Below are 25,529 nucleotides of genomic sequence, written 5' to 3' on the forward strand. Positions count from 1 at the left end.
ATAGAAAAGAAGGGTGTGTATATGTAAGATGTCTGCACAGGTATGCAAATGGAGACCGTTCGGGGTGAAATTAACATATTGCTTTAGTAAGCCTGTTTCTTTAAACAGCACAGGAAACAAAAATATACAAAAACAATAGACACCTATCCTTTTGTAAGGGCTAACTTACTTCCCCCAGGCACTCTCTTACAAGACTGGGAGGATAAGCCCCTTTCCAACCTACCACCCCAAAGTCTCAGCAGTACCTTAAAGCAGGTGGCCCTTCAGGTCAGTGGGGTTCAGGTATCTTGGTGTGCTTGAGAGTCCAGCCACTGGCAGGTTCCTGGATCCTCTGTGTCCAGGAAAATAGGTCTGGTCCCCTTGTGTCTTGCTGTCAATACACAGTCCTCCTCCTTTATTTTCAAGACTCTCTCCTCATGTCACTACTGTTGTGTGCTGAGGAAAATCTCTCTAGATCTGTTTCAGCAGGAGTTTTAAACCTACTTGGATTACCCAGGTGGAGCTTGTTAATTGACTAGCTGCAATTAACCAGCTCTCTGCTGGATTTTCAGAACACTAGAGGCAGTTTCTCTAAAACAGGGATAAATCCCTGTTACTGTGTAACACTTGTTTTATTCCATAATCTAAAAGTAAAGAATATCACTGAGACGTGTAGAATAAGTAGGACACATATGATGCTCTGGATGGCGCCAGGGAAGCGCACACGGAGTTGGTGTCTTTTTCAGAACTCGTCGCAGCTTCCCTACCCTCCCACTAATGTCACCAGCAGGCATGCTGGGTATACGTTCTAAGATGATTCTTTCTTTTTGTAATGGTGAAGTGCTTTGCGTCCCATTGGGAGAAAAGCTCTGTATAAATGCAGTAAATATTATATATATATATATATATATATATATATATATATATATATATATATATATACATACACACACACACACACACACACACACACACACACACACACACTATGGTCCACGCAGTTTTCCTGTACCTGACAGGGCCAGATGCACTGAGGTATGATGCGCTTCCTCTTGCGGCGATATGATTTCCTGACAGCTCAGCACCTCAGACATTGTTGGCAGCATTTTGTGTGAAGGTTTTGTCAAATTTAAGGATCACCATACAGGGACACAAAGTGATACAAGCTGATGGGTTCTATAGCCCATGGGTTCTATCCTTCACAATGCTGGGTGCCAGTGACAAAAGCAGTGCCAGGCCTGACCTTAAGTGACTATGTCCAATTTCATTTCTCCTTCTGGAGTGACACAGAATTTGCAATACTGATTAAATTAAACTTATAATCACAAAGGGGCAAATCAGAATAGGAGTGCCATTTTAAACCCCCCACTTTTAATTTCATGAAATAAAGCCTCATCTTGCTGCCATTACAAGACCTCATCCAACTCCCCTCTCCAACAGTAAGAGCAATAGCAAAATGCCAAGTTTAAGAGGCAAGAGGTTTTGGGCTGCTCCTCCCACGCTGCCTGCACTTGCTGGGCTGTGTGATGCTCACAGGCAGGAAGTGTGCAAGAGACGAGCAGTAACTGTAGAGGCTTCATCTTGTGTGATGTATTGGAGAGGGTAGGTTATTAGTGGCTGAACTGGTGAAGGAAACATAGAACTTGTGGCAAGTTTTCAACTGGCTCCTGCATTTTTCTTTCCTGTGGTAAGTCTTGTGCAGCTGTGCATTGTTTGAGTGTTTCTGACATGCAGTATTCACATACATTTATGGCTGGATTATCACATAGTAATAGTGCATTGGTGTTCTTTTTTTAATTTTTCCATTCATTAGAACAAGTTGTAATATTTGTAGTGTGTGGATAGTCGTAGCATACGTATTAGCCTCACCAATGCAGTAAGAGAAGTAGCCTTTTGGTTAAGGAAATGGCCTCTGAAGTGGGAGACCCTGGTTGAGACGCATGGAGCTATTTATCAAATTCTCCAGTTGTGGTATACAACTCGTGCAAAATGAAAAACACTGGATTTTTTCAATACTGCTGGTGCTATTTTTTTGCACCGGTATTGCACCAGTTTTACAGCTGGCAAACTGTAATAAATGACCATTTGGCTTTGGGCAATTCACCATTGGTGACATGTATCAAGCTTTTACAATCACAGCACTTCTCTAAGGGGCTAATTCAACTTACCTTGTAACAACAGGCAATCGCACAGCGATCTGCCACAAATCCCCATTCAAGTTATTGGGGGTTTTCGAACTGCCGTAGTGCAGTCGGCCAGTTGGGGTTAAGGGCCTTATTCAGTAAGATCTGACGTGGGTTGATAGTCATTATGAAACCTTTCTGAAAAAGTCCCTAAAACTGATGTTGCATGCATCACATAGAGCAGTGGTTTACAACATTTTTTTTTTTAGTTAAGGATCCCTATAATTATATTGTGAAATTCTGCAGAGCCCCAACCCTCTCTAATAGTGCATCTGAGATCAGATGCATTGTTAGGAGCCCAAACTCTCTCTAATAGCGCTTTCTGAGATCAGATACATTGTAAGGATCCCCAACCCTTTCTAATAGCGCTTCTGAGATCAGATGCATTGTAAGGAACCTCAACCCTCTGTAATAGTGCATCTGAGATCAGATGTAATGTAAATTCTTCTGTATTTGGTACAATTTTCAAATCACCTGAAAATTGCAGAGAACCCTTTATGGAAGCCTGGTAACGCAAGGATGCCTAGGAACCCCTATCGAAAAAAATGATCTAAGCCATGGTAAAAAAATAAATAAATAGTTCAGCACTTTCTTTTGTGCTATTTTGTTTTCGGTAAAAATGACCTCTGATTATTCTCATGGGTACAATAATGTTTTATATTGAGTCCCTGTTTCCAATTAGAAGAAAGTTTGTAGCTGTATCTTGTATCAACACATTGTCCATGAATCAAACCCGGCCTATGAAGGGCCTTGTAGTGGCCCTTGGACTGTCTGCCCCGGCTAACGTCATTTGCAGTTGCTCAAGCAGCAAAGTGCAATTTTACACACTTAAACTCACTACAAAGCTAAAGTATTAAAATTGTGTGGTATGGATGTTACGAATACTTACAAAATGTTGAAGAATTTTTAAATATCTATACTGTATACACAATAATTACGTTGCCGCACACCATTTTAACCCGACCCATTGAAAAACTAGTTGAAGATCACGATATAGATGTTTGCAAAATGTGAAAGTATAATATTTAAAGCAGCAAAAAAAAATGCACAAAAAAGGGGAGATTCACATTACATTATAAAAATAATATTGTGTCCCTTCTACTGGTATAAATATATATTTTTATTGCTACACCCCTTTGGAAAAGGAGTTGAAGATTATTACTATGTTGGTCATCCTTGCAGCATGTTTATACACTGCTGTTGGCAGGCCCCTCCAGCATGGATTTTGTTAATAATGATCCAACTCCTGTAAGTACGTAACTATGCAATGATAACCACAATTGCTGTTACACACCACATATCAGCAAAATGCTCATAAAATATGACGGCTGCCTTGATAGATCCAGTCTACTCCCCACCATCACGGCCCCAGGGGTGTAGGTCTAAATACAAACCCTAGACTATGCTGCGGATTGGAAAATATGCTGTAGGATTTGCAAAAACGCTCGTGATCAAGGGTGTGAACAAGTGCGACAAGTTTGGGCAGCGCAGGAAAACGAGGCAGTCGCATTCAGCAGTGAAAGACAAACTTATTCAGTTTGAGTGACTCTCACTCACCTGAAGCCACACTCGTTTATGTATCCAGAGTCTCACTCACTGGAAAACAGTTGCACTTTTCCTCAATCATGTGTAGCTAATTCTACTTAATGAGACTCTCACTCATTGGATTGAGCCTCAGTTATATCTGGCAATAGTAGTTACTGTGAGTGACTTGATCTCTTGCAGTGTAAACTTGTCATAACCCACGTTTTTCCCTGATATAAATAATGATAACTATTTCATAATAACTTTATTTCATATAGCACTTTCTTCCCAATAAGACTCAAAGCTCTTCGCAATTACAGTATGGTGCGCGGTACACAACTCATAGGATTTTGTACAGACACAGTCCCTGTCCAGATGAGCTTACAATCTATGATTTTTGATGCCTGAGGCACAGGGAGATAAAGTTACTTGCCCACGGTCACAAGGGGCTGACACCGGGAAGTGACCAATGTCATTATTCACAGGGTCAATGCCTTTACTCAATGAGCCACTCCTTCTCCCTAAGTAGGTGTTTTTCAAATACAGTAGCTATGCGGTGCAGGCCCTAGCAGCACTAAATGGATGTATAGTACTGAAATTACTCCAATAAGGCACCAGAAGGTGGTATAATTCTTTGAATATATATTTTGTCATCACAAGTAAGCGTAAACATACATTTAAAGCACACACAGCTCTTTAACTTGTTTTTCCTTACTCCTTGACTGTCGCTGCTTGCTCTTTGCTGGGTGTACTGCATGTTGATTTCCTGTGTGTTTTGCAGTCTCCTTTTCATGACACTTTATGCTGTGGTTGGGGTTTTTACATACTGTACGTTCTTATTTTTTTCTGTCATGGGGAACCGACTTGCTTTTTGTGAAGCACTTTCCCGGCCTCTTCTAACATACTGTATGTGTAAATAAAGCTTTAATCTCGAGGGGAGAGTCATTATTAAACCCTTTCACCGGAGTTAAGGCGTTTAAGGAGTTAAACATCACCCTGCTCAATGGTTTGAGGATTACAAAGAAAATGGTAAAAAGGTGTCAGAAACCTGAGGGCTTTTAGTTTCCCGCAATATATTTTATGTGTTGCACATGTAAACTGCTGGTGTAAAAAAAACTTTACCAACCATTGCAGGACTTTACAAAATGTTTGATCTTTTGTGATTAACCATTAACTTGTTTCTTCTGTTTGCTTTTTCTCTTGTGCTTTTCAGGGCAAATTCTAATGCGGCAGGGTCTCTCTTTGAAGTGCCAGCATTTCTTGACCCTTAGCAAGATGACTTTAACCTCAGGAGAACTTTAGAGGAAGAGAACTTTTGCCTACTAGACCACAGAATCTGAAGACAAATGAGCTTCTGGTGCAGAGTGAAATGGAAAACCTACAGCTTGCCATGGATGCTGACCTCTTCCCACTTTATACTACTCACTTTGACATAGAGACAGATCCATTTTCTAGGAATAGTCAGAATGACAGGACTCAGACATCCGACGTTGTCTTTGAACTTTTAACACTGGATCAAACCAACCTATGCTTAAATCCCCAAAACCATGACATATCCGAGTTGTATACACATGGTCACAATGAGCAAAGAGCAACACAAGGTGTTGGTTTTGACCCAAGTACTAATGTTGAAAGTGTAGGGGGATGGGAAGCTTTCCCATCTCCTTCTCTGAAACCCACTGCTGTGGAGACTCAAGATGAGACAAACCCAAAGACCAGTGCAGCACAGGATTTATTTTGGACAAGCATGCTTCAGGCTCAGCTGTGCGTTATGGAGCTCCAAGATGAGATTGATAAACAAGAGATGCCAGGGGATGTGCCGGAGACCTTTCCTTCCAGAGCATTAAACTTTCAGAGCTGCATGGAGCCTTCTTCTGTAGATATTGAGGATGAGAGGGTGGATGAGGATCTAGATTTGGTGGAGGGCAGAGAGGAAGAGGAGGCCACCTACTCAGAGGAGGAAATGGAAGATGAGAGCTTGTTTTGTAACAATCCTTTATTTTGGGACACTCGACCTCTACAACCCACAAGTCCCACTTCACAACCATCTCTTCAGCTGAGCGCTCACAAGAATGACATCATCCCCAGTGAGGAGGAAAGTGGCCAGAAGGCAGTGTCGCTCTACGACCAGCCTTTGTTAGGCCAAGGGCAGACCCGGCCAAGATGGGATTTTAGAGTTGCGGGTTCGGGTAGAGAATTTAAGAGTGGAATAATACATTCAGAATCCTTGGAAATTCTCCAAATATATGAAGATGACCAGGAAGAAAGCAGTGTGTTTTCTGACAGCACAGAGAATCTCCGCTGTACCACGGAGGTATGTGGCAGAGCTTTAAATAACAAGCATCCTTTATGTTTAGACATACATCGTTTACATGGACATGCTAAGGAGGATTTCAGTGTAATAAAAGCACTGGTTAAAGCTGATCTTTTAATCTAGAGTTAAACCAGCAACACAAATCTTCATACTCACTCACAGCTCTCCCTGTAAATGTTCTTATACCTAAGGAATTGTAATCTTTTTAAAGGGTTATTGAAGTTTTTTGTATAGGTTTTTTTTGCCCCAGTTTTAGGTGGCGAAGGGTATTCTGGGCCAGTCTGACAATGCCCCACCATTTAACAACCTATCCCTCTTATCCACTGTACTCCTATCCCTGTAGTTTAGTTTAACAATGGCAGTAATGGTTTTGTTCTTAAGCCAACCAATCAGTCACCATCTTTGCAAGACATCAATATACAATAATATTATTAGAAACATTTACATTCCTATGACTATTGAAATAAAAACATTTAATTGAGTGGGAAAAAAAACCCTATCCTAATGGTTAGTGAGGCTTGTGGGTCCTTAATATATTTCTAATGGGGTCCTTGTTTGGTAAGCAATTCCTGATTTCTTTATGAGGGATTGTAAAAAGGTTTCTCATTCATTCACTTCCCCCAGAGATTCCCCTGCCCAGGAAACACTCAGCTCAGCATGGCAGCCTGCAATTCCACGGAGACCGCGTCCGAAATCTGTGAGTGAGAGTCTTCCTAGCTCCGCAACTGCTTAGACACTACAGACCACATACTATCTCATGCCCATCTCTACAAATACAGTTCTGTCGCTTCACCTCGCAAAGTCAACACATATTACATATGTTCATTACATAGTACATGCCTTATAAGTTTCATACATGTCATGCACAGGAAAATTGGTAAAAGAGATGTTTCAATGAGCTAATAGCATAATCTTGACACATATTCTAAGAGGAGAATGCTGCCTTTGATGCGGGTGAACGCTAAGTACTAGCTCTCCTTGTGACCTTGGGCAAGTAACTTTATCTCCTTATACCTCAGCCCCCAAAAGTAGATGGTACATTTTACCTGCAATATTCTATGCACAGTACTGCCCACACTATCAGCACTATAATAAAAAAGTTGAATATGTACAGTATCACTGCACCTATGTCTGTATGTATTTCAGTGCGAGTCTCAGGTAACTCTGACCAAATATTTGTGTATAATATTTCTGTATACTGTATGCATGTGTGTGTATATATATATCTGTATGTCTTGATGTGTTCAGTAAAATATATGCCTACTCTTTCTCTTCTATCAGCTCCTGGTATAAAGATCCCTCCCGTAGAGGAAGGTTTGCTGTTTTCTGTTTCCAGTATCTCCCTGATTTCAGCACTGTTACTGGAACACGATTCTGATCATAATCTCCCTACACCCCTGTCTTCCCTGGGGAATCCGACAACTCCACATGTTCAGGAAGAGCTGCCAAAAGAGAGGATACCTCTCCTGTGCCATGAGACAGATGCTCATCCAGTGTGCCAGGGCTGTCAGAGCAAAGAGCAGGCAGATAGCAGATTGACATCAGATGAAAGAAAGGGAGAGGAGAAGGACAAGGAGCCAGTGCCCAGGCTGTACCTAGATTCTCCTGAGATACAAATAGCAGCAGAGCACATGGGTGAAGTGCCCACAGACAGAGACTTGGAGACATCAGAGTAAGTAGCCAGCCTGGGAGACAGTGTGGTTCATCACATCCTGCTCTGCAAATGTTCTTGAAGGTTCTGATGCATAATTAGCATACAGGTGACTGCATACATTCACATACAGGTGTGCCGGCACACTCCGGAATCTGCATACTGTTGAACATTCTAAAGTTTGCTCTGCACATTCTAAACTTTCACACCACCCTTAACCCCTTCACTGCCACAGAGGTCACCAATACATTGCTCTGCAGAAAAAGGGGTACATTCAAATTCATGTGAGAGGATGCCTTTGTAAGATATGTAAAAACATCAAATAAATGGAAACTCCTACACACACAAAACACTTTGGCGATCGCATCCCGATCCGGAGTTAACTGCCATTAGACATACTGTACACAATCTTGGCAAGCTCAAAACCCAGTCCCACAGAATTATATATTTAATTGGCTTAACGTAAACAAAGAAGCCCCAATGCACATCCAATATGGAAAATTCTTTGATTCTTTTCTATATGTTTATTTTCTTCTCATACATGAGTCATTAAGTTCAATATTTTGGCTAAAACATGTTAAGCCTGCACCCACGTCAAGGTAGACCCTTTCAGCAGGTACAGTGCCTACACTACCAATTTTATACTGTGTCCTTTGTATTTCTTCCACTGCATAGAGATAAGAGGAAAAAAACAATAATATAGCCAAGAGCATGGGATGTGTGACATGTATGCAGTGCCTAAGGGGTTAAAATCAAGAAGCACTGTTTGTGCTACATATATATACGCGTGAACTACAGTGCACTTAAAACCGGTTAAAAAAAACAGAAGTGCTTTAAGAAATTGTGAAAAAAATCTAAAGAACGTGCAAGAACAATATATATTTCCCTTGTTTATTACTACTGCAAAAGGTCATCACCACCTTTCTCCTGGGGGATGAAATCTCTCAATGACTATTACAATTAATTGTGTACTTGAACCTGCTGATCAAATAGGGGTGTCAGTTAATGCCGGATTAGGGTGCGATATCCTGCATCGGTGCTTAGGAAATCACTGTTTGTGTTTTCATCTCACTCAAGGTTCATATGCCAGGATTTTGATCACTCTATGGTTACATGGCATTTGGATGAAATAGCTTTGGTAGCAAAGACCATCTTGATTTCTTAATCAGCGCTGCAAAATGATTCCCTCCCTACCCTCCTCACTCATTTATTTCCCAGCACCAAGGAGGCTACGCACGTGGACATTATTGCAAATGGGACCAGTAATGATCGAGAGGCAGCAAGGCGTTTGGCAACAAGGCTTTTCCAATTGGATGGCTTCGAAAGATCACAGGTTGCTCCGTATCTGCAGAAAAAGTAAGTATAGTGTGGTATTGGGTTATAATCTCTGATTCTAAAGGGGTCGGTCAAGTCCTGAATTAAGTCTTGTTCACTGCATGGCAATATTTGGTATTTATAGTAAGGATTGCTCATTGGAAGGTAGTCTAACTCTGTATTATCACTCGACGGAAGGCAGTTTATACTGAGTATTAGTCATTGGAAGGCAGATTAATTACAGCTACAATGTATATGTAACGGGAGACCAGGCAATTTACATCTTTTTAACCGGGATCATTCACTGAGCAAAACAAGGTAATGAAGTTTATTCGCACAAATTCGCTTACACAAAATACAGACAAAAAGACACACTTACTGGGGATCTGGGGTTGAAAACTAGACTTTCCTAGGTGCAGGCAGCTCTAAATAAGAGTTTTACCCTGACCGGGACTTGGCCCGGAATCTCCTGGTTCCCAAATCGGGGTGATGTGCAACCGCTCCCTTCTCTTCTGGGAATTTGGACTTTCTTGACCGCGAGCTACCACGGATCCTCTGGAACTGAAATCAGCATCAAATCCCAGCCGGGTCCGCTACGTTTGATTTTGAGAACATGGGTGCCAAAGTCGGGACTTAGACTCTGGCAGGCAGGCGTTTCTGGCTTGAAATCGAAGCCGGTTGCTCTGCTATTCGCGCAAGAGCAATTTTGAAAAGCCCACCCGCGCTCTTTCTACCGGAGAACTCTAATCTCATTGGCTCACACGTTCTTTATAGTATTCTGAGTTTCATTCATGAAACTCCGCAGCCAATCATCGCATGGGAAAATTCCCAACAACCAATCAGAGCCAAGCCAGTAAGAGAAGCCGGGTCAACGGGAAATGTGAAATAGCCAGGAGACACGCGCAAGCCTGGCACTCACTCCCTGGCTATCTCAATGCCACCCGCTGGGACGGGTCCTCCAGGTCTGGCAGAGCAAGTGGCATCCTAGATGACTGCCATTGTTCTCCGGACCTGGGTACTCAGCCCTTCCCTGCTAACTAAATGCTTTTCTCACCTTTGTCATCCTCTGGTTTCTTTGAACACCGATGTCCAGCAGACTTTCTGGTGCCTATGGGTTAGCCTGGGCAGCCTGACTGGACATAGGTTCCAAATGTAACAACACATTACATTACAGTACATGAATAAAATATACTTTTATACATTTCCCCGAGTCTGGGTATAGGGGATTGACTAGAATCTCCCTTATTCTATATTCACTTTATCTTAGACTCAGTGTGTACTCTTAGAGTCCCCCCTCAACCTTGTATACGGTTGGTGCACCCACAAACCCAATACAGGTTCTGGGTCCCCTGGGCACTAGCTGGGGTACCCCCTTAACCTAGGGATCCCCTCAGCTACAGGGACACTTGTTCATCCCTGTGCCTCATTCACCTTACTGGGCTATGCTGAAACAGGGTACCCTAGTGGTGAGTCGCGCTTGCGTTTCCAAGGGGAGATATTGCCAGGACAATGTTCCTCCATGTATCCGGGAATCGGGCATGATTCCCAGGTACATTTTTAGGGGGACCGACAACTCCGGACTACTTAGGCACATTCTGACAACAATTCCTCTGCAAAAATAACCTTGAAACTCATCCCCTAGCAATCCCTGCTCGCTGGCATGGGCGGAAGGTAAAAACACAAAAAATACTTTTATTACGCAAAGTACAGTTGAAACATACATGTGAAGCTAACTCTTGAACCCTTATACATGAATCAGTTGTAACCAAAACGGGCTTAACCTTTTATTTGAGAGCCTACCGTCACACAGTGCATCAACCTAATTTTATAACCCTGCAAAGTGGTTGGTGCTGGGAACGTTCCCGTGGGTGACCCGTGTCCAGTTTGGCTATTGATTGACTTGTTTTGATGCTCCTTCTAGTAACTCTTTCAGTGCCATGGTGGCTGAAGAATATCTCTCCCTCTTTGACTTCACAGGAAAAACTCTGGATGTGGCTCTCAGGTGAGAAAACATTAACAAATAGACAAACTGTGTACATTAATCTTTATATTCCTGAGAATTAAAGCAACTGCTACTATTAAAGGGAATTAATCAAACGTTCATACAACGCTATATATTGTATTTTCTGTCACTCTCCACATTTCAGTCCTGTCTGCACATTACATTTCTTTTGACCTCAACTGCCACCTTTATCTGTCACTGTTCCTTGCCACTGTTCTTCGACTACCTCCCTCTGTCACTTCTGCTCTTTCTCAATGTGACTGTCCCTTTTTCCTGTCAGTGTCCACTTTCTGTCTCTATCCCCTCTGCACCGTGTCCCTTTTCTCCGTCGCTGCCTGCACCACATCTGTCGCTTGCACTGAAAAAAAATTTTTTGAGGCTGTGCTACTGCCCAGATAGTCATGGGTTGGAAATCTCAGAGCGGGTATACAATAATTACCTGAGGGACAATGATGCAGCCATGATTCAAGAGGGTACGTGTCTCTGTCCCTTCACAGGTCCCTTCTGCTGGAGCTTGTGCTGACAGGGGAGACTCAGGAGAGAGAGCGTGTCCTGTTCCAATTTTCCAAACGCTTCCACATTTGCAACCCCAAGGACTTCAGCTCCCCAGGTGTGTGATTCTGGGTCTGCACATGTAATTAGACTTAATCTGTATCAGGCATCCATACTGCTTTCACAGGGCCTGGTCTTGTACCTTACATCTGTCACAACACCTCCTGTCCATTTACCTGTCACATAATATCTTCCTCCTTCATCTATAATGTATAAGGTCACACAGGGACCCATTGCAGGAGTCCAAGACTAGATCTCAATGCATTAAGTAACCATGGCCTTGTGTTGATTGACAGATGCTGTGCACACCCTGACCTGTGGCCTGATGCTTCTCAATTCAGACCTCCATGGACAGGTAAAGTTATGACCACACATCATTCCAGGGTTACCCAGTTACAGACCTCATACTTCATTCCAGGGTCACTGACATGCAGTTACAATAATGATTCAGTATTATCCATTTAACAGAGACTGGTACAGCACTGGCATCAGCAGTGCCAGCCTCCCCATCAGAAAGAGACACACAGTGGCGACAGTGCCAGCCTCCTCCTCACACACACTGCCAAACTTGACACTATACACATTTCAGTCTGCCACGCATTACTATGTGTTACGTCTACTCCCTGCTCTGGTTTACTGCAGAACATCAGGAAGTGCATGAGTCTGCAGGAGTTTATTAATAATATGGACGGTATGAATGATGGCAGCAACTTCTCCCGGGAGCTTCTCAAGGTACCAGACTTTTTACTGACTGCATCTGTTCCAATTGTGAGACTGTGCATTGAGTGGGCCAATGATGTACTGTATGTAGGAGGTCAAAAATAGGAGCTGTGCATGTGGACAGCGCTATGGGTATGGGAAGACCATGGACGAGATGAATGTGAAGGAGTGGGATGTCCGTGAGGAAAAGAGAAGGGAATTTGTATTCCTACTCCTAGAGCAGTGTTGCAGGATGTGGTATCTGATTTTGCAAGCTCTTTGGCTGTGATGTGACTCCAGTATGCTCTCTGCAGGGGCTGTACCATTCTATCCGCAACGAGAAGCTGGAATGGGCCGTGTAAGTAAAACATGAAATCACCCTCTTCATTTTAGTATCCCCCGGCTCAGTGTGCTCTTCTGATCATCTCCACCTTCTCTCTGGACATGTATCATCTGTGCTCCTGGCGCATCCTCTTTTGAAGATCCTTCTTCCTCTCATTTCTATCTGTGCTCATTGTACCTCTGTGTCTCCTATCTGTACTCCTTGCTTGTTCTTAGTGCTCCAATCCATAGCTTGCTCTCAATCTGACAGGACTGAGGGGGAGCTGACCTTTCTTTCCAAACCGGACAACCCTCTCTTCACCCGCAAAAAAAGCAACCCCTTCCTGGATATGGCAGCCCCTGACCCCCAAGCACCGATCTACAGACAGGGTGTGCTGTGCCGTAAAGTGCACGCAGATATTGACGGCAAGAAAAGTGAGTACCAGCCCGTTCATCCCCCCCTCTCACGTTCACTTCACTGAGTATCAGTCATCAAGGCATTAAAAAGATGTTAAAATGCCACAAGCAATACAATGCCTTTATTTCAAATGTTTTCCTATGAGAGGTTTGTGGCGGAGAGAGTCTCTCTCTCCTCATTCACTCTTCTGTCTGTCTCTCTCTCTGTCTCTCTCTGTCTCTCTGCTCATTCATTCTGAATGAGCACACACACAGACTGAGCAGTGAATGAGTGTGCACACAGAATGAGTGAATGCGCACATACACACAGACTGAGGAGTGAAAGAGCACACACACACACATATATATATATATATATAAACACATAATGAGGACACACACACACACACACACAGACTAAGGAGTGACTGAGCATACACACATACAGGGACCTTGGAGAGTGAATGAGCACACACAAACGCATATACAAACACATAATGAGGAGTAAATGAGCGCAAACACACACACACAGACTAAGGAGTGAATGAGCACACACATACACACAAACCGAGGAGTGAATGAGCGCACACTCACACACAGACTCAGGAGTGAATGAGTCCCTGTGTGTATGTGCTCATTCACTCCTGAGTCTGTGTGTGTGTGTGTGTGTGTGTGCGCTCATTCACTCCTCAGTCCCTCTGTGTGTGTGCTGAGGAGTGAACGAGCATGCACACAGACACGAACTAAGGAGTGAATGATCACACACACACACAGAGACTCAGGAGTGAATGAAGCACACACACAGCGACTGAGGAGTGAATGAGCGCGCGCACACACAGAATGAGTGAATGAGCACATGCACACACACAAGGACTGAGGAGTGAATGAGCACACACACAGGGACTGAGGAGTGAATGAGCGCACACACAGTGACTGAGGAGTGATTAAGAGCACACACACAGAGACACAAACACACAGATTGAAGAGAGAATAAGCACAAACACACACAGAGAGAGAGAGGAGTGAATGAGCACACACACACACACACACACACACAGGGACTGAGGAGTGAATGTGCACATACACAAACACACACAGACTTAAGAGTGAATGAGCACGCACGCACACATAAACACAGAGAGACTGAGGAGTGATTGAGAACAGACACACACACAGACAGACTGAGTGAATTAGCGCACACACACACACACACACACACACACACAGACTGAGGTGTAAATGAGCACACAAAATACACACACACAGACTGAGTGAAAGAGAAGGGAGAAAGAAAGAGTGAGTAGTGAATGAACAGGAAACGCTGCTGTGTGACCTGATGCAGAGACTAGCCCTCATACACTCACCGCTCAGCTTTGTGCCAACCATCCACCCAGCAGGATGTGCCTGTTCTTGGTTCCCTGGTAACCCCTCCCCTGTCTTCTACAGCCCCCTGGGGGAAGCGAGGCTGGAAAGCTTTCTATACAGTATTAAAGGGGATGCTGCTGTACTTTCTCAAGGTAGGAAGGCCTCCCCAGAACAAGAATGCAATAGCTGCTACTGCTGCAGACAATTCAGCTACTAGAGATCTGGAGACCATCTCTACTCTAACCTCTCTCCTGCTAGAGACCTGCAGAGCATCGCTCCACTAACCTCTCCTCTGCTACAGACCTACAGAGCATCGCTCCACTAACTTCACTCTTCTAGAGACCTGCAGAACATCACTCCAATTACCTCTCCACTGCTACAGACCTGCAGAGCATCGCACCACTAACCTCTCCTCTGCTAGAGACCTACAGAGCATTGCTCCACTAACTTCTCCACTGCTAAAGACCTGCAGAGCATTGCAGTCTTATCTACTTCCCTGCTATAGTCCTGTGTTACCTTTGCACTACTGTGTATACATGTGGTTTATAAGCGACCAGTGAATTGTCCGATATTACACATTCTCTCGCCCCCCCCCCCCCCACACCCACCTTTGCACTCTAACTCCTCCTTGCTCTGTCTTCTATCCATGCAGGGTGAGTATAGGTTGGACTTCCAGTCCCCAGAGGAGGTTATCAGTGTTCATCATGCGTTGGCCGAAAGGGCCAATGATTACACCAAGAGGCCACATGTGTTCCGTATGCAGACTGCCGACTGGCGCGTCTTCCTCTTCCAGGCACAGTGAGTGACACCTGCTGTTGGTCATATAGACAAGTATTTCAGGAATAAGACAAGACGGGTGCAGGGTATATAAATATTCAATTAGGACGGGTTGCAAGGTGTATCACGGAGTGCAGGGTGTATAAGGAAAAATAGAGGACGTGGTACAGAGTGTTTTTAAGTATTAAGATAGGATGAGGTGCAGGGTGTATAAGGAATAAAATATACAGTATAGAAGTACATGTGCACTGAAAAATGAAAGATACTTGCGGGTGCTGAAACTCGATGGTGAAATCCAATAGAAATGAAACAAAAAGAGTGGTACGCCAAAATCAGATTTTTTTTGTCATTGAAAAGTTCTGCTGTGTTGGACGGAAATGTTGGATGAATAAATATTAAGTACTATTTTGGTGTGCTACTATTTTCGCTTCATTTCTGTGTATAAGGAGGGATACAGTATGGGGTGCAGGGCTACAAGTATTAGGGCAGGGTGTATCGAGAATAAGACAGGATGGGGAGTAGGGTACATGAGGAATAAGACAGGATTGGGTGCAGGGTGTATAAGGAATGACAGGACAGGGTGCAGGGTGGATAAGGAATGGGGTGCAGGATATTTCTCTCCTGTTTTAAGACTGCTCTAAGACCAAACAACACTACTTTTCCTCACTCATCAACACTCACAATTACAATCCATGCCAACTTTTCTCTGTATTTGACTCACTCCTCTGACCTCCTACCACTTCCCATCCTTCCTTCACTACTCCTCAAGGTGGATGCTATCCACAATGAGATTGATTCTCTCCCTTCCCCCTCCTCTTGTTTCTACCTAAACCCATCCTTCCACTCTTGACTCCTTTTCCCATTACAGAGTTGTAAGTCTCTAAGCTGATCTTCTCTTCTCCCTCTACCACATGCCCTCTCGATCCTATCCCTTCACACCTTATCAGAACTCTTACTCCTCTCTTAACCCCCACTCTCACCCATATGTTCAACTCCCCCGTGTCCTCTGGCATTTTCCCCTCCTCCTCTAAACATACAGTGGTCGTATCTATTCTCCCTGTATCCATCCTATCTTTTGCCTCCAAATTGCTGGAACGTCTCGTGTTCTTCCGTATGTTCAACTTTCTTAATTCTCATGCCCTCCCGGTCCCTTTACAATCTGGCTTTCGTACAGCTCACTCAACAGACTTTACTCACTAATGTAGCTAATTATCTACATCAGAGGTTCCATACTCCAGTCCTCAGGGACCACTAACAGTGCAGGTTTTAATGCTATCCTTTTATAAGCACAGGTGGCCCAATCAATTTGACTGAACCACCTCTGCTCAAGTGGGGGTATACTTAAAACTTGCACTGTTAGTGGTTTTTGAGGACTAGAGTTGCGAACCTCTGAACTACATGAAGCAAAATCCCAAGGTCGCTTTTCAATACTGATCCAACTTGATCTCTCTGCTGCTTTTGATACTGACAATCACTCTATTCTCAATATTATAAACTCCTCTTGGTAGCCGCAACAAAGCTTTATCCTGGTTCTCATTTTACCTCTCATTGTGCATTTTCTGTTGCTAACATGTCTTTGTCTCCTGTTGATCTGTCTGTTGGTGTACCTCAGGGCCCTGTCTGGGACCTCTTCTTTTCTCTCACACTATCACTTGGTGACCTCAACTCTTTTGGTTTTAGGTATCATGTCTATGCAGATGATCTGCAGATATATCTATCCGCCCCTAATCTCACTCCTGCAATCCAGTCCAAAGTCTCTGCCTTCTAGCTATATTCTTGTGGATGGTGCTCTGCTGTCTTAAACATAATATGTAAAAAACTGAGCTCATATTACTCCCCAAATCTGGCCTAATATCCATCACAGTAAACGGTATTACCATCTATCCTGTAGCCAAAGCTCGATGCCTGGGAGTGACATTTGACTCCTCTCTTTCCTTCTCCATTCACATTCATGGTGGGACGGTGCTCATCTCAAATCAGGAAGCAGACCAGCAGGGCTGAGGTGGAGATGCAAATAAACCGATCACAGCCCAGGGACAGAGACCTGTACGAGTATCCATAGACGGTATGGAAGCAGGGCTCAGGGCTGGCGGCAGAGTTGCAAAGTCCAGGAGACAGGCGGAGGTCAGGGCAGGTGGAAGGCAGCGAGGGCAGGGTCACGGTCCGGGGTCAGCAACAAGGAATTAAAACAAGCAAGAGTGTAAGGCATAACTGCAAAGACCAACAGGAGCTGCAAACGGTAGAACTGTACTCAGCGACTCCCTATAGTAACTGCAGCCTTCTAAAGCAGGCTGCCAGTACCCAAAATGGCCACAGTGAGCAGAAAGAGCAGGAGAGACAGGAAACCTGGACCGTAGTGAAAACCTGGCACGGATCGAGCAGAATCCTTACAGTACTCTCCTCTTGAGGAGAGACCTCCGGGCGATCTAAGCCGGTTTGGCAGGAAATTTCCGACGAAATGCCCAGACCAGGTTGGAGGCATGGACATCCATGAATTTTCCTCTGGTCCATAACCCTTCCAATGGACCAAGTACTGAAGCCCGCCACGCGATTTATGGGAATCCAATATTTGGCTTACTTTAAATTTCTCCTGGCCATCCACCAAGAACGGTTTAGGAGGAGAAGGTGTTCTGGACAATAGCTTGAAGAGGGAGACATGGAACACTGGGGGTATTCTTAAATTATCCAGAAGTTCCAGTTTGAACGCCACCGGGTTGATCTGTTTCAAGATTGTATAAGGTCCAATGAATTTGGACCCGAGTTTGCAGGAAGGTAGTTTCAAGCGGATGTTTTTTGTAGCCAGTCAGCCCTAATCTCCCACTTGAAACAGAGGTGGTGGTCGTCAACGTTTATCCACCTGGGGTTTTTGCTGGAGAGCAGCTTTGGTCAGATTGACCTGGATTTTCTGCCAGAGTGACTGAAGTTCTTGGATTTTGTCATCCACTGCATGAACTCCAGAGAGGGGACTGGAAAGAGGAAGGGCTGTGGGATGGTACCCATAGGCACAGAAGAACGGTGATTCCAGTGTTGTATTGTGCTTCATGGAATTGCGGGAAAACTTGGCCCACAGGATCAACCCAGTCGTTCTGTAGCTTAGAAACAAAACAGCAGAGGAATTGTTCTATGGACTGGTTGGACCTTTCCATGAGACCATTGGACTGGGGATGGTAGGAAGAAGAAAAATGTAGGGAGATACCCATTCTTTGGCAGAAGGCTTTCCAAAATCTAGAGATGAATTGGGATTTGCGATCCGAGACTATATGCGACGGGACTCTATTAAGGAGATATTCCGCCTCCATAAAGATCTCCAATAGTTCAGAGGCTGTGGGTAGCTTCCTGAGAGGAACAAAATGAGCTTGTGTTGTGAATCGGTCGACCACTACCAGTATGGTAGTCATACCCCTGGAGGGAGGCAGCTTCACAATAAAATCCATGGAGAGGTGGGTCCATGGGCGGGTGGGAACGAGTAAGCGGTGGAGCAATCCACAGGGTAATGTCCTTGGCACCTTTTGTCTGAGCGCATATAATGCAGGCTTCCACAAACTCCTGTACTTCTTTGCGGAGCTCTGGCTACCAACAGATTAATTAGAGGAAATCGCAAGTCTTCCTAACTCCCGGGTGAGCAACCGCCTTGGAGTTATGACCCCATTGCAACACCTCACTTCGGAATGGGGGGGGACAAATAATTTAGACGAACGTGTGGACGTTGACCTAGGATCCTCTGCCTGAGCCTACGAAATACGTTGTAGAAGTGATGAAGATATGGCAGAGATTATCTGTGCTGGTGGAATGATGGGTCCCTGCTCTTTCTCCTCGGAGCTGTCAGGAGAGAATTGTCAATATAGAGCATCTGCTTTGATGTACTTGGATCCTGGATGATAAGAGATCACAAAGTTGAACCGAGTGAAGAGCCCACCTCGCCTGACGTGTCCCCAAGTCTCCTTGCCCCTTCAATGTATTCGAGGTTCTTGTGGTCTGTAAGGCTTGAAATCGGAGAAGTTGTCCCCTCAAGCAAATATCTCCATTCTTCAAGAGCCATTTTCATAGCCAGAAGTTCCTGATTTCCAACATCGTAGTTCCTTTCCACAGTAGAATTTTTTTTTTAGAAAAGAAGGCACTGGGGTGGAGTTTTCCATAAAAATCCTTCCTTTGAGAAAGACCGGCTCTGGCTGCCAGATCAGATGCATCCACTTCAAGCACGAAGGGTTTCGTAGAATCTGGATGGATCAGCACAGGTGCGGAAAAAAAGCAGACTTGAGCATTTTGAAAGCCAGAAGAGCCTCAGCGGGCCATATCTTAGGATTCACCCCTTTCTTAGTAAGAGCCGTCATGGGTGCAACCACTTTAGAAAAATTCTTGAGGAATCGTCGGTAGTAGTTGGCGAACCCAAGAAATTGTTGTATCGGTTTGAGGCCTAACGGTAAGGGCCAGTCCAGCACTGCCGATACTTTTGCACGATCCATCTCGAACCCAAGGGAAGAGATAAAATACCCAAGGAAATAAATCTTCTGTTCGAATTGACACTTCTCTTGTGTGGCATAGAGGGAGTGGTCCCGAAGTCTTTGGAGAACCAATCTAACCTGTGCCCGATGTTCGGTCAAAGGACGGGAAAAGATAAAGATATCGTCCAGATATAGAACGAGAAATTTGGTCTAGTAGATCCCGGAAAATCATGTTGATGACATTTTTTAAATACGGCTGGTGCGTTGCATAAGCCAAATGGCATGACTAGATATTTGTAGTGGCCGTCACCGGTATTAAAGGCTGTTTTCCACTCATCACTCTCTCTGATCCGGATCAAATTGTAGGCTCCTCGAAGATCCAGTTTGGTGAAGATCGGAGCATTGTATAAGCGGTCGAAGAGTTCAGGAATGAGGGGTAGCAGATATCGGTTCTTTGCATTGATTTTATTTAGGCCTCTGTAGTCGATACATGGCCTGAGAGAACCGTCTTTTTTGGTAATGAAGAAACCCGCTCCAGCGGGAGAACTTGATTTGCGGATAAACCCACGCTGAAGGTTCTCCGAAATGTATTCCCGCATAGACTTGGTTTCTAGGGGATAGGTGCGGCCTCGATGAGGTATGGCCCCTGTGAGTAGATCGACTGCACAATCATATGGTCGGTGTGACGGTAACTCTTCTGCCTGTTCTTTGTCCAATACGTCTGCAAATTCCTGGTAACAAACTGGAAGGAATGCTGAGGAAGTTTCAGTAGGTAGGGGAACCTCGGAGATGGTGCGAGATACCGGAAGACAAGATCCATGGCAATGTTGTCCTCAGGCTGTCACTTGATTGGTCACCCAATTGATCTTGGGGTTGTGGTGCCGCAGCCAGGGAAGTCCTAGAACCACTGGAGTCGAGGGAGAGCTAATGATAGTGACTCTTTGTGAAGTGCCCCAACCGTAAACGGCAAAGGATAAGTCTCGTGAGTGATGGTCCCAGGTATCAGGAGTCTTTCATCAATAGCCACTACTGCTAACGGAATCTCCCTAGTACGGAGAGGAAGGGAGTGGAGTTCCGCAAATGCGTAGTCAATGAAGTTCCCTGTGGCTCCTGAATTCACAAAAGCCTGAGTGAAAATGGATGCTGGTCCCCAGGAGAGTGAAACCGGCAGGAGGAGCCGTGAAGGTTGTGGTAAAGGAAGAATAGAAGAAATGTCCAGAGAATATTACTCTGTCTTCACTAGGCATTGGGGTTTTCCTGATTTAGGACAGTCTCAGACACGTGACCTTTGAGACCACAGTACAGGCACAGCCCCCTAGTTCGTCTCCTAGTTCTCTCCTGCTCAGGTAATTTGGTATCCCCTAAATGCATCGGTTCCTCATCTGGGCTAGGTGCAGTAAGATGAGTATTGAAATGGGGAGCTTGCCGAATTGTTGGGGTTTTTGGAGACTGGGCTCGCTCGGTGTGCTGTTCTCGTATCCGGAGGTCCAGTCTGATACAGAGGGCAATCAGTTCCTCCAGATCTTTGGGAAGATTCCGGCAAGTCAGTTTGTCCTTTAAACACTCAGAAAGCCCATGCCAAAATGCTGCCACCAGAGCTTCATTATTCCAGCCTGTCTCCACAGCAAGGGTTCGGAACTCAATGACATACTGGCCTGTGGTACAGATTTCTTGTCTGATTCGAAGGAGTGAAGCTGAAGCAGAGGAGACGTGACCGGGGACATCAAATACTCTTTTAAATGCCTGGAGAAAGGCAACGGAGTCGTTGATCAGTGGGGATTCTCTCTCCCACAGAGGGGAAGCCTAGGCCAAGGCCTCATCCATTAGTAGGGAACTTACGTAGGCTACCCTGGATCTGTGAGTGCCGAACATGGAGGGTTGGAGTTCGAACTGAATTGAGCATTGGTTCAGAAATCCTCTACAAGCAATAAGGTCCCCTCCATAACGCAGAGGCGTTGGGATCCGTGGTTCCCTGGGCATAAGGGGTGATGGGACAGGCGCCGGAGAAGCTTCCGGTAAGGGCAGTGCAGGTGTAGAACCCACCTGGAGTGTGTCCAGCCGGGTAAAAATGTCCTGAAGTTGTCTTGAAATAAGTGCTAGCTGTTGGTTTTGCAGGCCGAGGCGTGTCTCATGATCTCTGAGTAGTTCTCCTTGGAGAGATACGGCTCACTCTACCTCGGCGGGACCCATGTTTGGCCGAGCAAAATGTAATGGTGCTCGTCTCAAATCAGGAAGCTGACCCGCAGGGGTGAAGCAGGGAAGCAAATAAACCGACCACAGGCCAGGGACAGTCATGTAAGAGTATACGTAATCGGTATGGAAGCAGGGGTCAGGGCTGGCGGCAGAGTTGCAAAGTCGAGGAGACAGGCGGAGGTCAGGGCAGGCGGAACGCAGTGAGGTCGGGGTCAGCAACAGGGAATCAAAACAGGCAAGAGGATAAGGCGTAACTGCAAAGACCAACAGGAACTGCAAACAGTAGAACTGGCGACTCCCTATAGTAACTGCAGCCTTCTAAAAGCAGGCTGCCAGTACCCAAAATGACCACAGTGAGCAGAAAGGGCAGGAGAGACAGAAAACCTGGACTGTAGTGAAAACCCGGCACGGATCGAGCAGAATCCTTACACACGGCCTGGATTATTGTAACCTACTGCTAACAGGCCTCTCTGCCTCACAATGTTCTCCTTTGAAATCTATCCAAAATTCCGCTGCTAGAATAATTTTACTTTTTCCCAAAACAGTCTGTTTATCTCCTCCTTAAATCCCTCTCCAGGCTTCCCATCAAAATTGAATCTCCTACAAAGTTCTCTTTTTTACCTTCAAGGATCTCCACTCATCTGCTCTTCACTAGATGTCAGTGTTGATCTCTTGTTATGCCCCTGCTAGTCTCCTGCGTTCTACCCATAACTGTCTCCTCTCCACACCTTTCATCGCTACTGGTCTCTCTCACCTTAAACTTTGTTCACTCGCTGCCTCTTACCTGTGGAACTCCCTCACACTTAGAGAGGAGGTTATTGGTGTGTACTAAGTCAACCCTTTAAACTCACCTCTTAAATGAAGCATTTCAATAGCCTGAACTAATGGCTACTGTCCCACACCCATAGTCAGTCCTAACAACCATTGTGGCCAAGCACTGCCATGTACTGCACATATTCCCTCATCTGCTGTCTCTGTAAGTCTCCCATCATACCACTTAGATTGTAAGCTTTTCATGGCAGGGATTTCCTTTCCCATTGTCTGACTTTGTCGCACTTATTAATATTATTATAATTCCCTGTAATGTATTTTCTCATTGTAAACCGCTTAGTAAACCATGGGCACTATATAAATAAGCAAATATATACCTACATGAGGAATAATACAAGACGGGGTGCAGGTGTATCAGGAATAAGACAGGGTGGGGTGCAGGGTTTTTAAGGAATAAGATAGGATGGGGTTCAGAGAGAATAAGGAATAAGACAGGAGGGGTGAAGGGTGTATCAGGAATAAGACAGGATGCGGTGCAGGGTGTATGGGATAAGAAAGGTTGTAAGTAGTAACCAGTGACATCCTCAGGAGCGAAGAAGAAATGAATTCTTGGATCGCTCGCATTAACCTGGTGGCTGCCATGTTTTCTTCACCGCCTTTTCCTGCTGCTATTGGCTCCCAGAAGAGATTTGTCCGGCCAATTCTCCCCTCGACTCAATGCAAGCTATCTCTGGTAGGTCTGTGTATGAAAACCTGTGAAATGGATGCTGTTGCTAGGCTGACACATACACATATTAGTGCTAATTTTACAGCGCTAATAATAAAAACAAACATTGGACATATTTTAATGAGTATTGAGGCCTATATTATATAATGCTAACATGATAACACTATAGGTAATTGATAATGTTTGTCAAATTCTAAAAGTGCTTTTACAATATATTGGTACAGCGAGCAAGCCTTTATTACAGTGTTGCTAATGCTTGGCTTGTCCCTCTGGAAATTAATGGGTTGTTATATTTATGGGGGTGGAATGCCTGAGACTTTTTACATTAGGGTTGTCCGTTTCCTGCACCTATCTATCCCACTCTCTCTCTGCAAATCCTTTTTCCACATTACTTCAGTTTGCATATAAGGGGTTTGTAAATGTTGGCATCTGTGCATTAAGTGTGGGCCATTGCATGATATGCTCAGCAGCGGTTATACCCAATACAGAAGGGTAACGGTTTTGCCTTGCAGGATGAGCAGCTGCAGTCCCATGAATCCTGGATGGACACGTTCACAGACGACCTGACAGACCATCAGCGCAATCTTCCGGACCGGAAGAGTAGAGCACGAGACAGCGAGGACTATCACTTGAGAGAGGAGTACCTGCTCTATGAGGTGAGGAGCGAACATGAGACCTGCACTGCAGGGACCCAAAGCTATGGGGTCTGTACTGAAATAGCGGAGCGTGCTGCAGAGCAATAGTAAGATGCTGTGGCACATAGAAAAGACATTATGAAACTAGAGAGAGTGCAGAGAAGAGCCACCAAATGAATATATGATGGGCAATCTAACTAATGAGGAGAGGCTAGCTAAAGTATATTTATTTACATTAGAAAAGAGGCGTTTAAGAGGGGATATGATAACGATTCACAAATATATTCGGGGCCAGTAAATGGAGCTTTCAAAAGAATTAATCATCCCAAGGGCAGTACAAACGACACAGGTTGGAGACACCCTTTAGGTTGGAGGAAAGGAGATTTCACCAGCAACAAAGGAAAGGGTTCTTTACAGTAAGGGCAGTTAAAATATGGAATTCATTACCCATGTAGACTGTGATGGCAGATACAATAGTTTTGTTTAAAAAAAAAAAGGTTGGACATCTTTTTAGAAAGGAAATGTATACAGGGATATACCAAATAAGTAAACATGGGAAAGATATTGATCCAGGGAGTAATCTGATTGCCAATTCTTGGAGTCAGGAAGGAATTTATTTTTCCCCTTAGGAGATATCACCCAGGCAGTCAGTCAGTCACGCAGGCAGGCAGTCAGTCAGTCACGCAGGCAGGCAGTCAATCACGCAGGCAGTCAGTCAGGCACCCACCCAGGCAGTCAGTCACCCAGGCAGGCAGTCAGTCAGTCACCCAGGCAGTCAGTCAGTCACGCAGGCAGGCAGGCACCCAGGCAGGCAGTCACCCAGGCAGGCAGGCAGTCACCCAGGCAGGCAGGCAGTCACCCAGGCAGTCAGGCACCCAGGCAGGCAGGCAGTCAGTCACCCAGGCAGGCAGGCAGTCATTCACCCAGGCAGGTAGTCAGGCCAGCAGGCAGGTAGTCAGGCCAGCAGGCAGGTAGTCAGTCACCCAGGCAGGCAGTCACCTAGTCAGGCAGTCAGTCACGCAGGCAGTCAGTCAGGCACCCACCCAGGCAGTCAGTCACCCAGGCAGGCAGTCAGTCAGTCACCCAGGCAGTCAGTCAGTCACGCAGGCAGGCAGGCACCCAGGCAGGCAGTCACCCAGGCAGGCAGGCAGTCACCCAGGCAGGCAGGCAGTCACCCAGGCAGTCAGGCACCCAGGCAGGCAGGCAGTCAGTCACCCAGGCAGGCAGGCAGTCATTCACCCAGGCAGGTAGTCAGGCCAGCAGGCAGGTAGTCAGACCAGCAGGCAGGTAGTCAGTCACCCAGGCAGGCAGTCACCCAGTCAGGCAGTCAGTCACGCAGGCAGTCAGTCAGTCAGTCACCCAGGCAGGCAGTCAGTCAGTCACCCAGGCAGGCAGGCAGTCATTCACCAAGGCAGGCAGCCATTCACCAAGGCAGGCAGTCAGTCAGTCACCCAGGCAGGCCGCAGTCAGTCACCCAGGCAGGCCGGCAGTCAGTCACCCAGACAGGCAGGCAGTCAGTCACCCAGGCAGGCCGGCAGTCAGTCACCCAGGCAGGCCGGCAGTCAGTCACCCAGACAGGCAGTCAGTCAGTCACCCAGGCAGGCAGTCAGTCACGCAGGCAGATAGTCAGGCAGTCAGTCAGTCACCCAGGCAGGCAGTCATTCACCCAGGCAGGCCGGCAGTC

At 45.4% G+C, this 25,529-nt stretch overlaps 2 protein-coding genes across 7 annotated transcripts in view; one reads left to right on the forward strand and one right to left on the reverse strand.

Annotated features, from left to right (window-relative positions):
• LOC142495814 (uncharacterized) overlaps window positions 1-431 on the reverse strand; it is a 203,860-nt gene extending 203,429 nt beyond the window's left edge. Inside the window, exon 1 of the mRNA XM_075601808.1 lies at window positions 246-431. The gene's annotated coding sequence lies outside the window, so the exon portion shown is untranslated. The remainder of the gene's footprint in view (window positions 1-245) is intronic.
• LOC142495813 (PH and SEC7 domain-containing protein 1-like) overlaps window positions 1-25,529 on the forward strand; it is a 35,279-nt gene that overhangs the window by 4,740 nt on the left and 5,010 nt on the right. For 4 of the 6 annotated variants that reach the window (XM_075601804.1, XM_075601805.1, XM_075601802.1 and 1 more), the window contains 14 exons: window positions 4,900-6,000; window positions 6,625-6,697; window positions 7,282-7,672; window positions 8,870-9,007; window positions 10,887-10,967; window positions 11,465-11,577; window positions 11,816-11,874; window positions 12,162-12,251; window positions 12,533-12,576; window positions 12,811-12,974; window positions 14,382-14,452; window positions 14,953-15,098; window positions 23,072-23,216; window positions 23,723-23,866. In XM_075601804.1, the coding sequence (XP_075457919.1) occupies window positions 5,056-6,000; window positions 6,625-6,697; window positions 7,282-7,672; window positions 8,870-9,007; window positions 10,887-10,967; window positions 11,465-11,577; window positions 11,816-11,874; window positions 12,162-12,251; window positions 12,533-12,576; window positions 12,811-12,974; window positions 14,382-14,452; window positions 14,953-15,098; window positions 23,072-23,216; window positions 23,723-23,866 (2,604 nt within the window). In that variant the 5' untranslated portion in view covers window positions 4,900-5,055. Of the gene's footprint in view, window positions 1-1,511; window positions 1,667-4,899; window positions 6,001-6,624; window positions 6,698-7,281; window positions 7,673-8,869; window positions 9,008-10,886; window positions 10,968-11,464; window positions 11,578-11,815; window positions 11,875-12,161; window positions 12,252-12,532; window positions 12,577-12,810; window positions 12,975-14,381; window positions 14,453-14,952; window positions 15,099-23,071; window positions 23,217-23,722; window positions 23,867-25,529 lie in introns of those variants that run through there. The other 2 variants (XM_075601803.1, XM_075601807.1) reach the window with 2 other exon arrangements.

This window comes from Ascaphus truei, chromosome 5, assembly GCF_040206685.1.
Source record: "Ascaphus truei isolate aAscTru1 chromosome 5, aAscTru1.hap1, whole genome shotgun sequence".
NCBI lineage: Eukaryota > Metazoa > Chordata > Amphibia > Anura > Ascaphidae > Ascaphus > Ascaphus truei.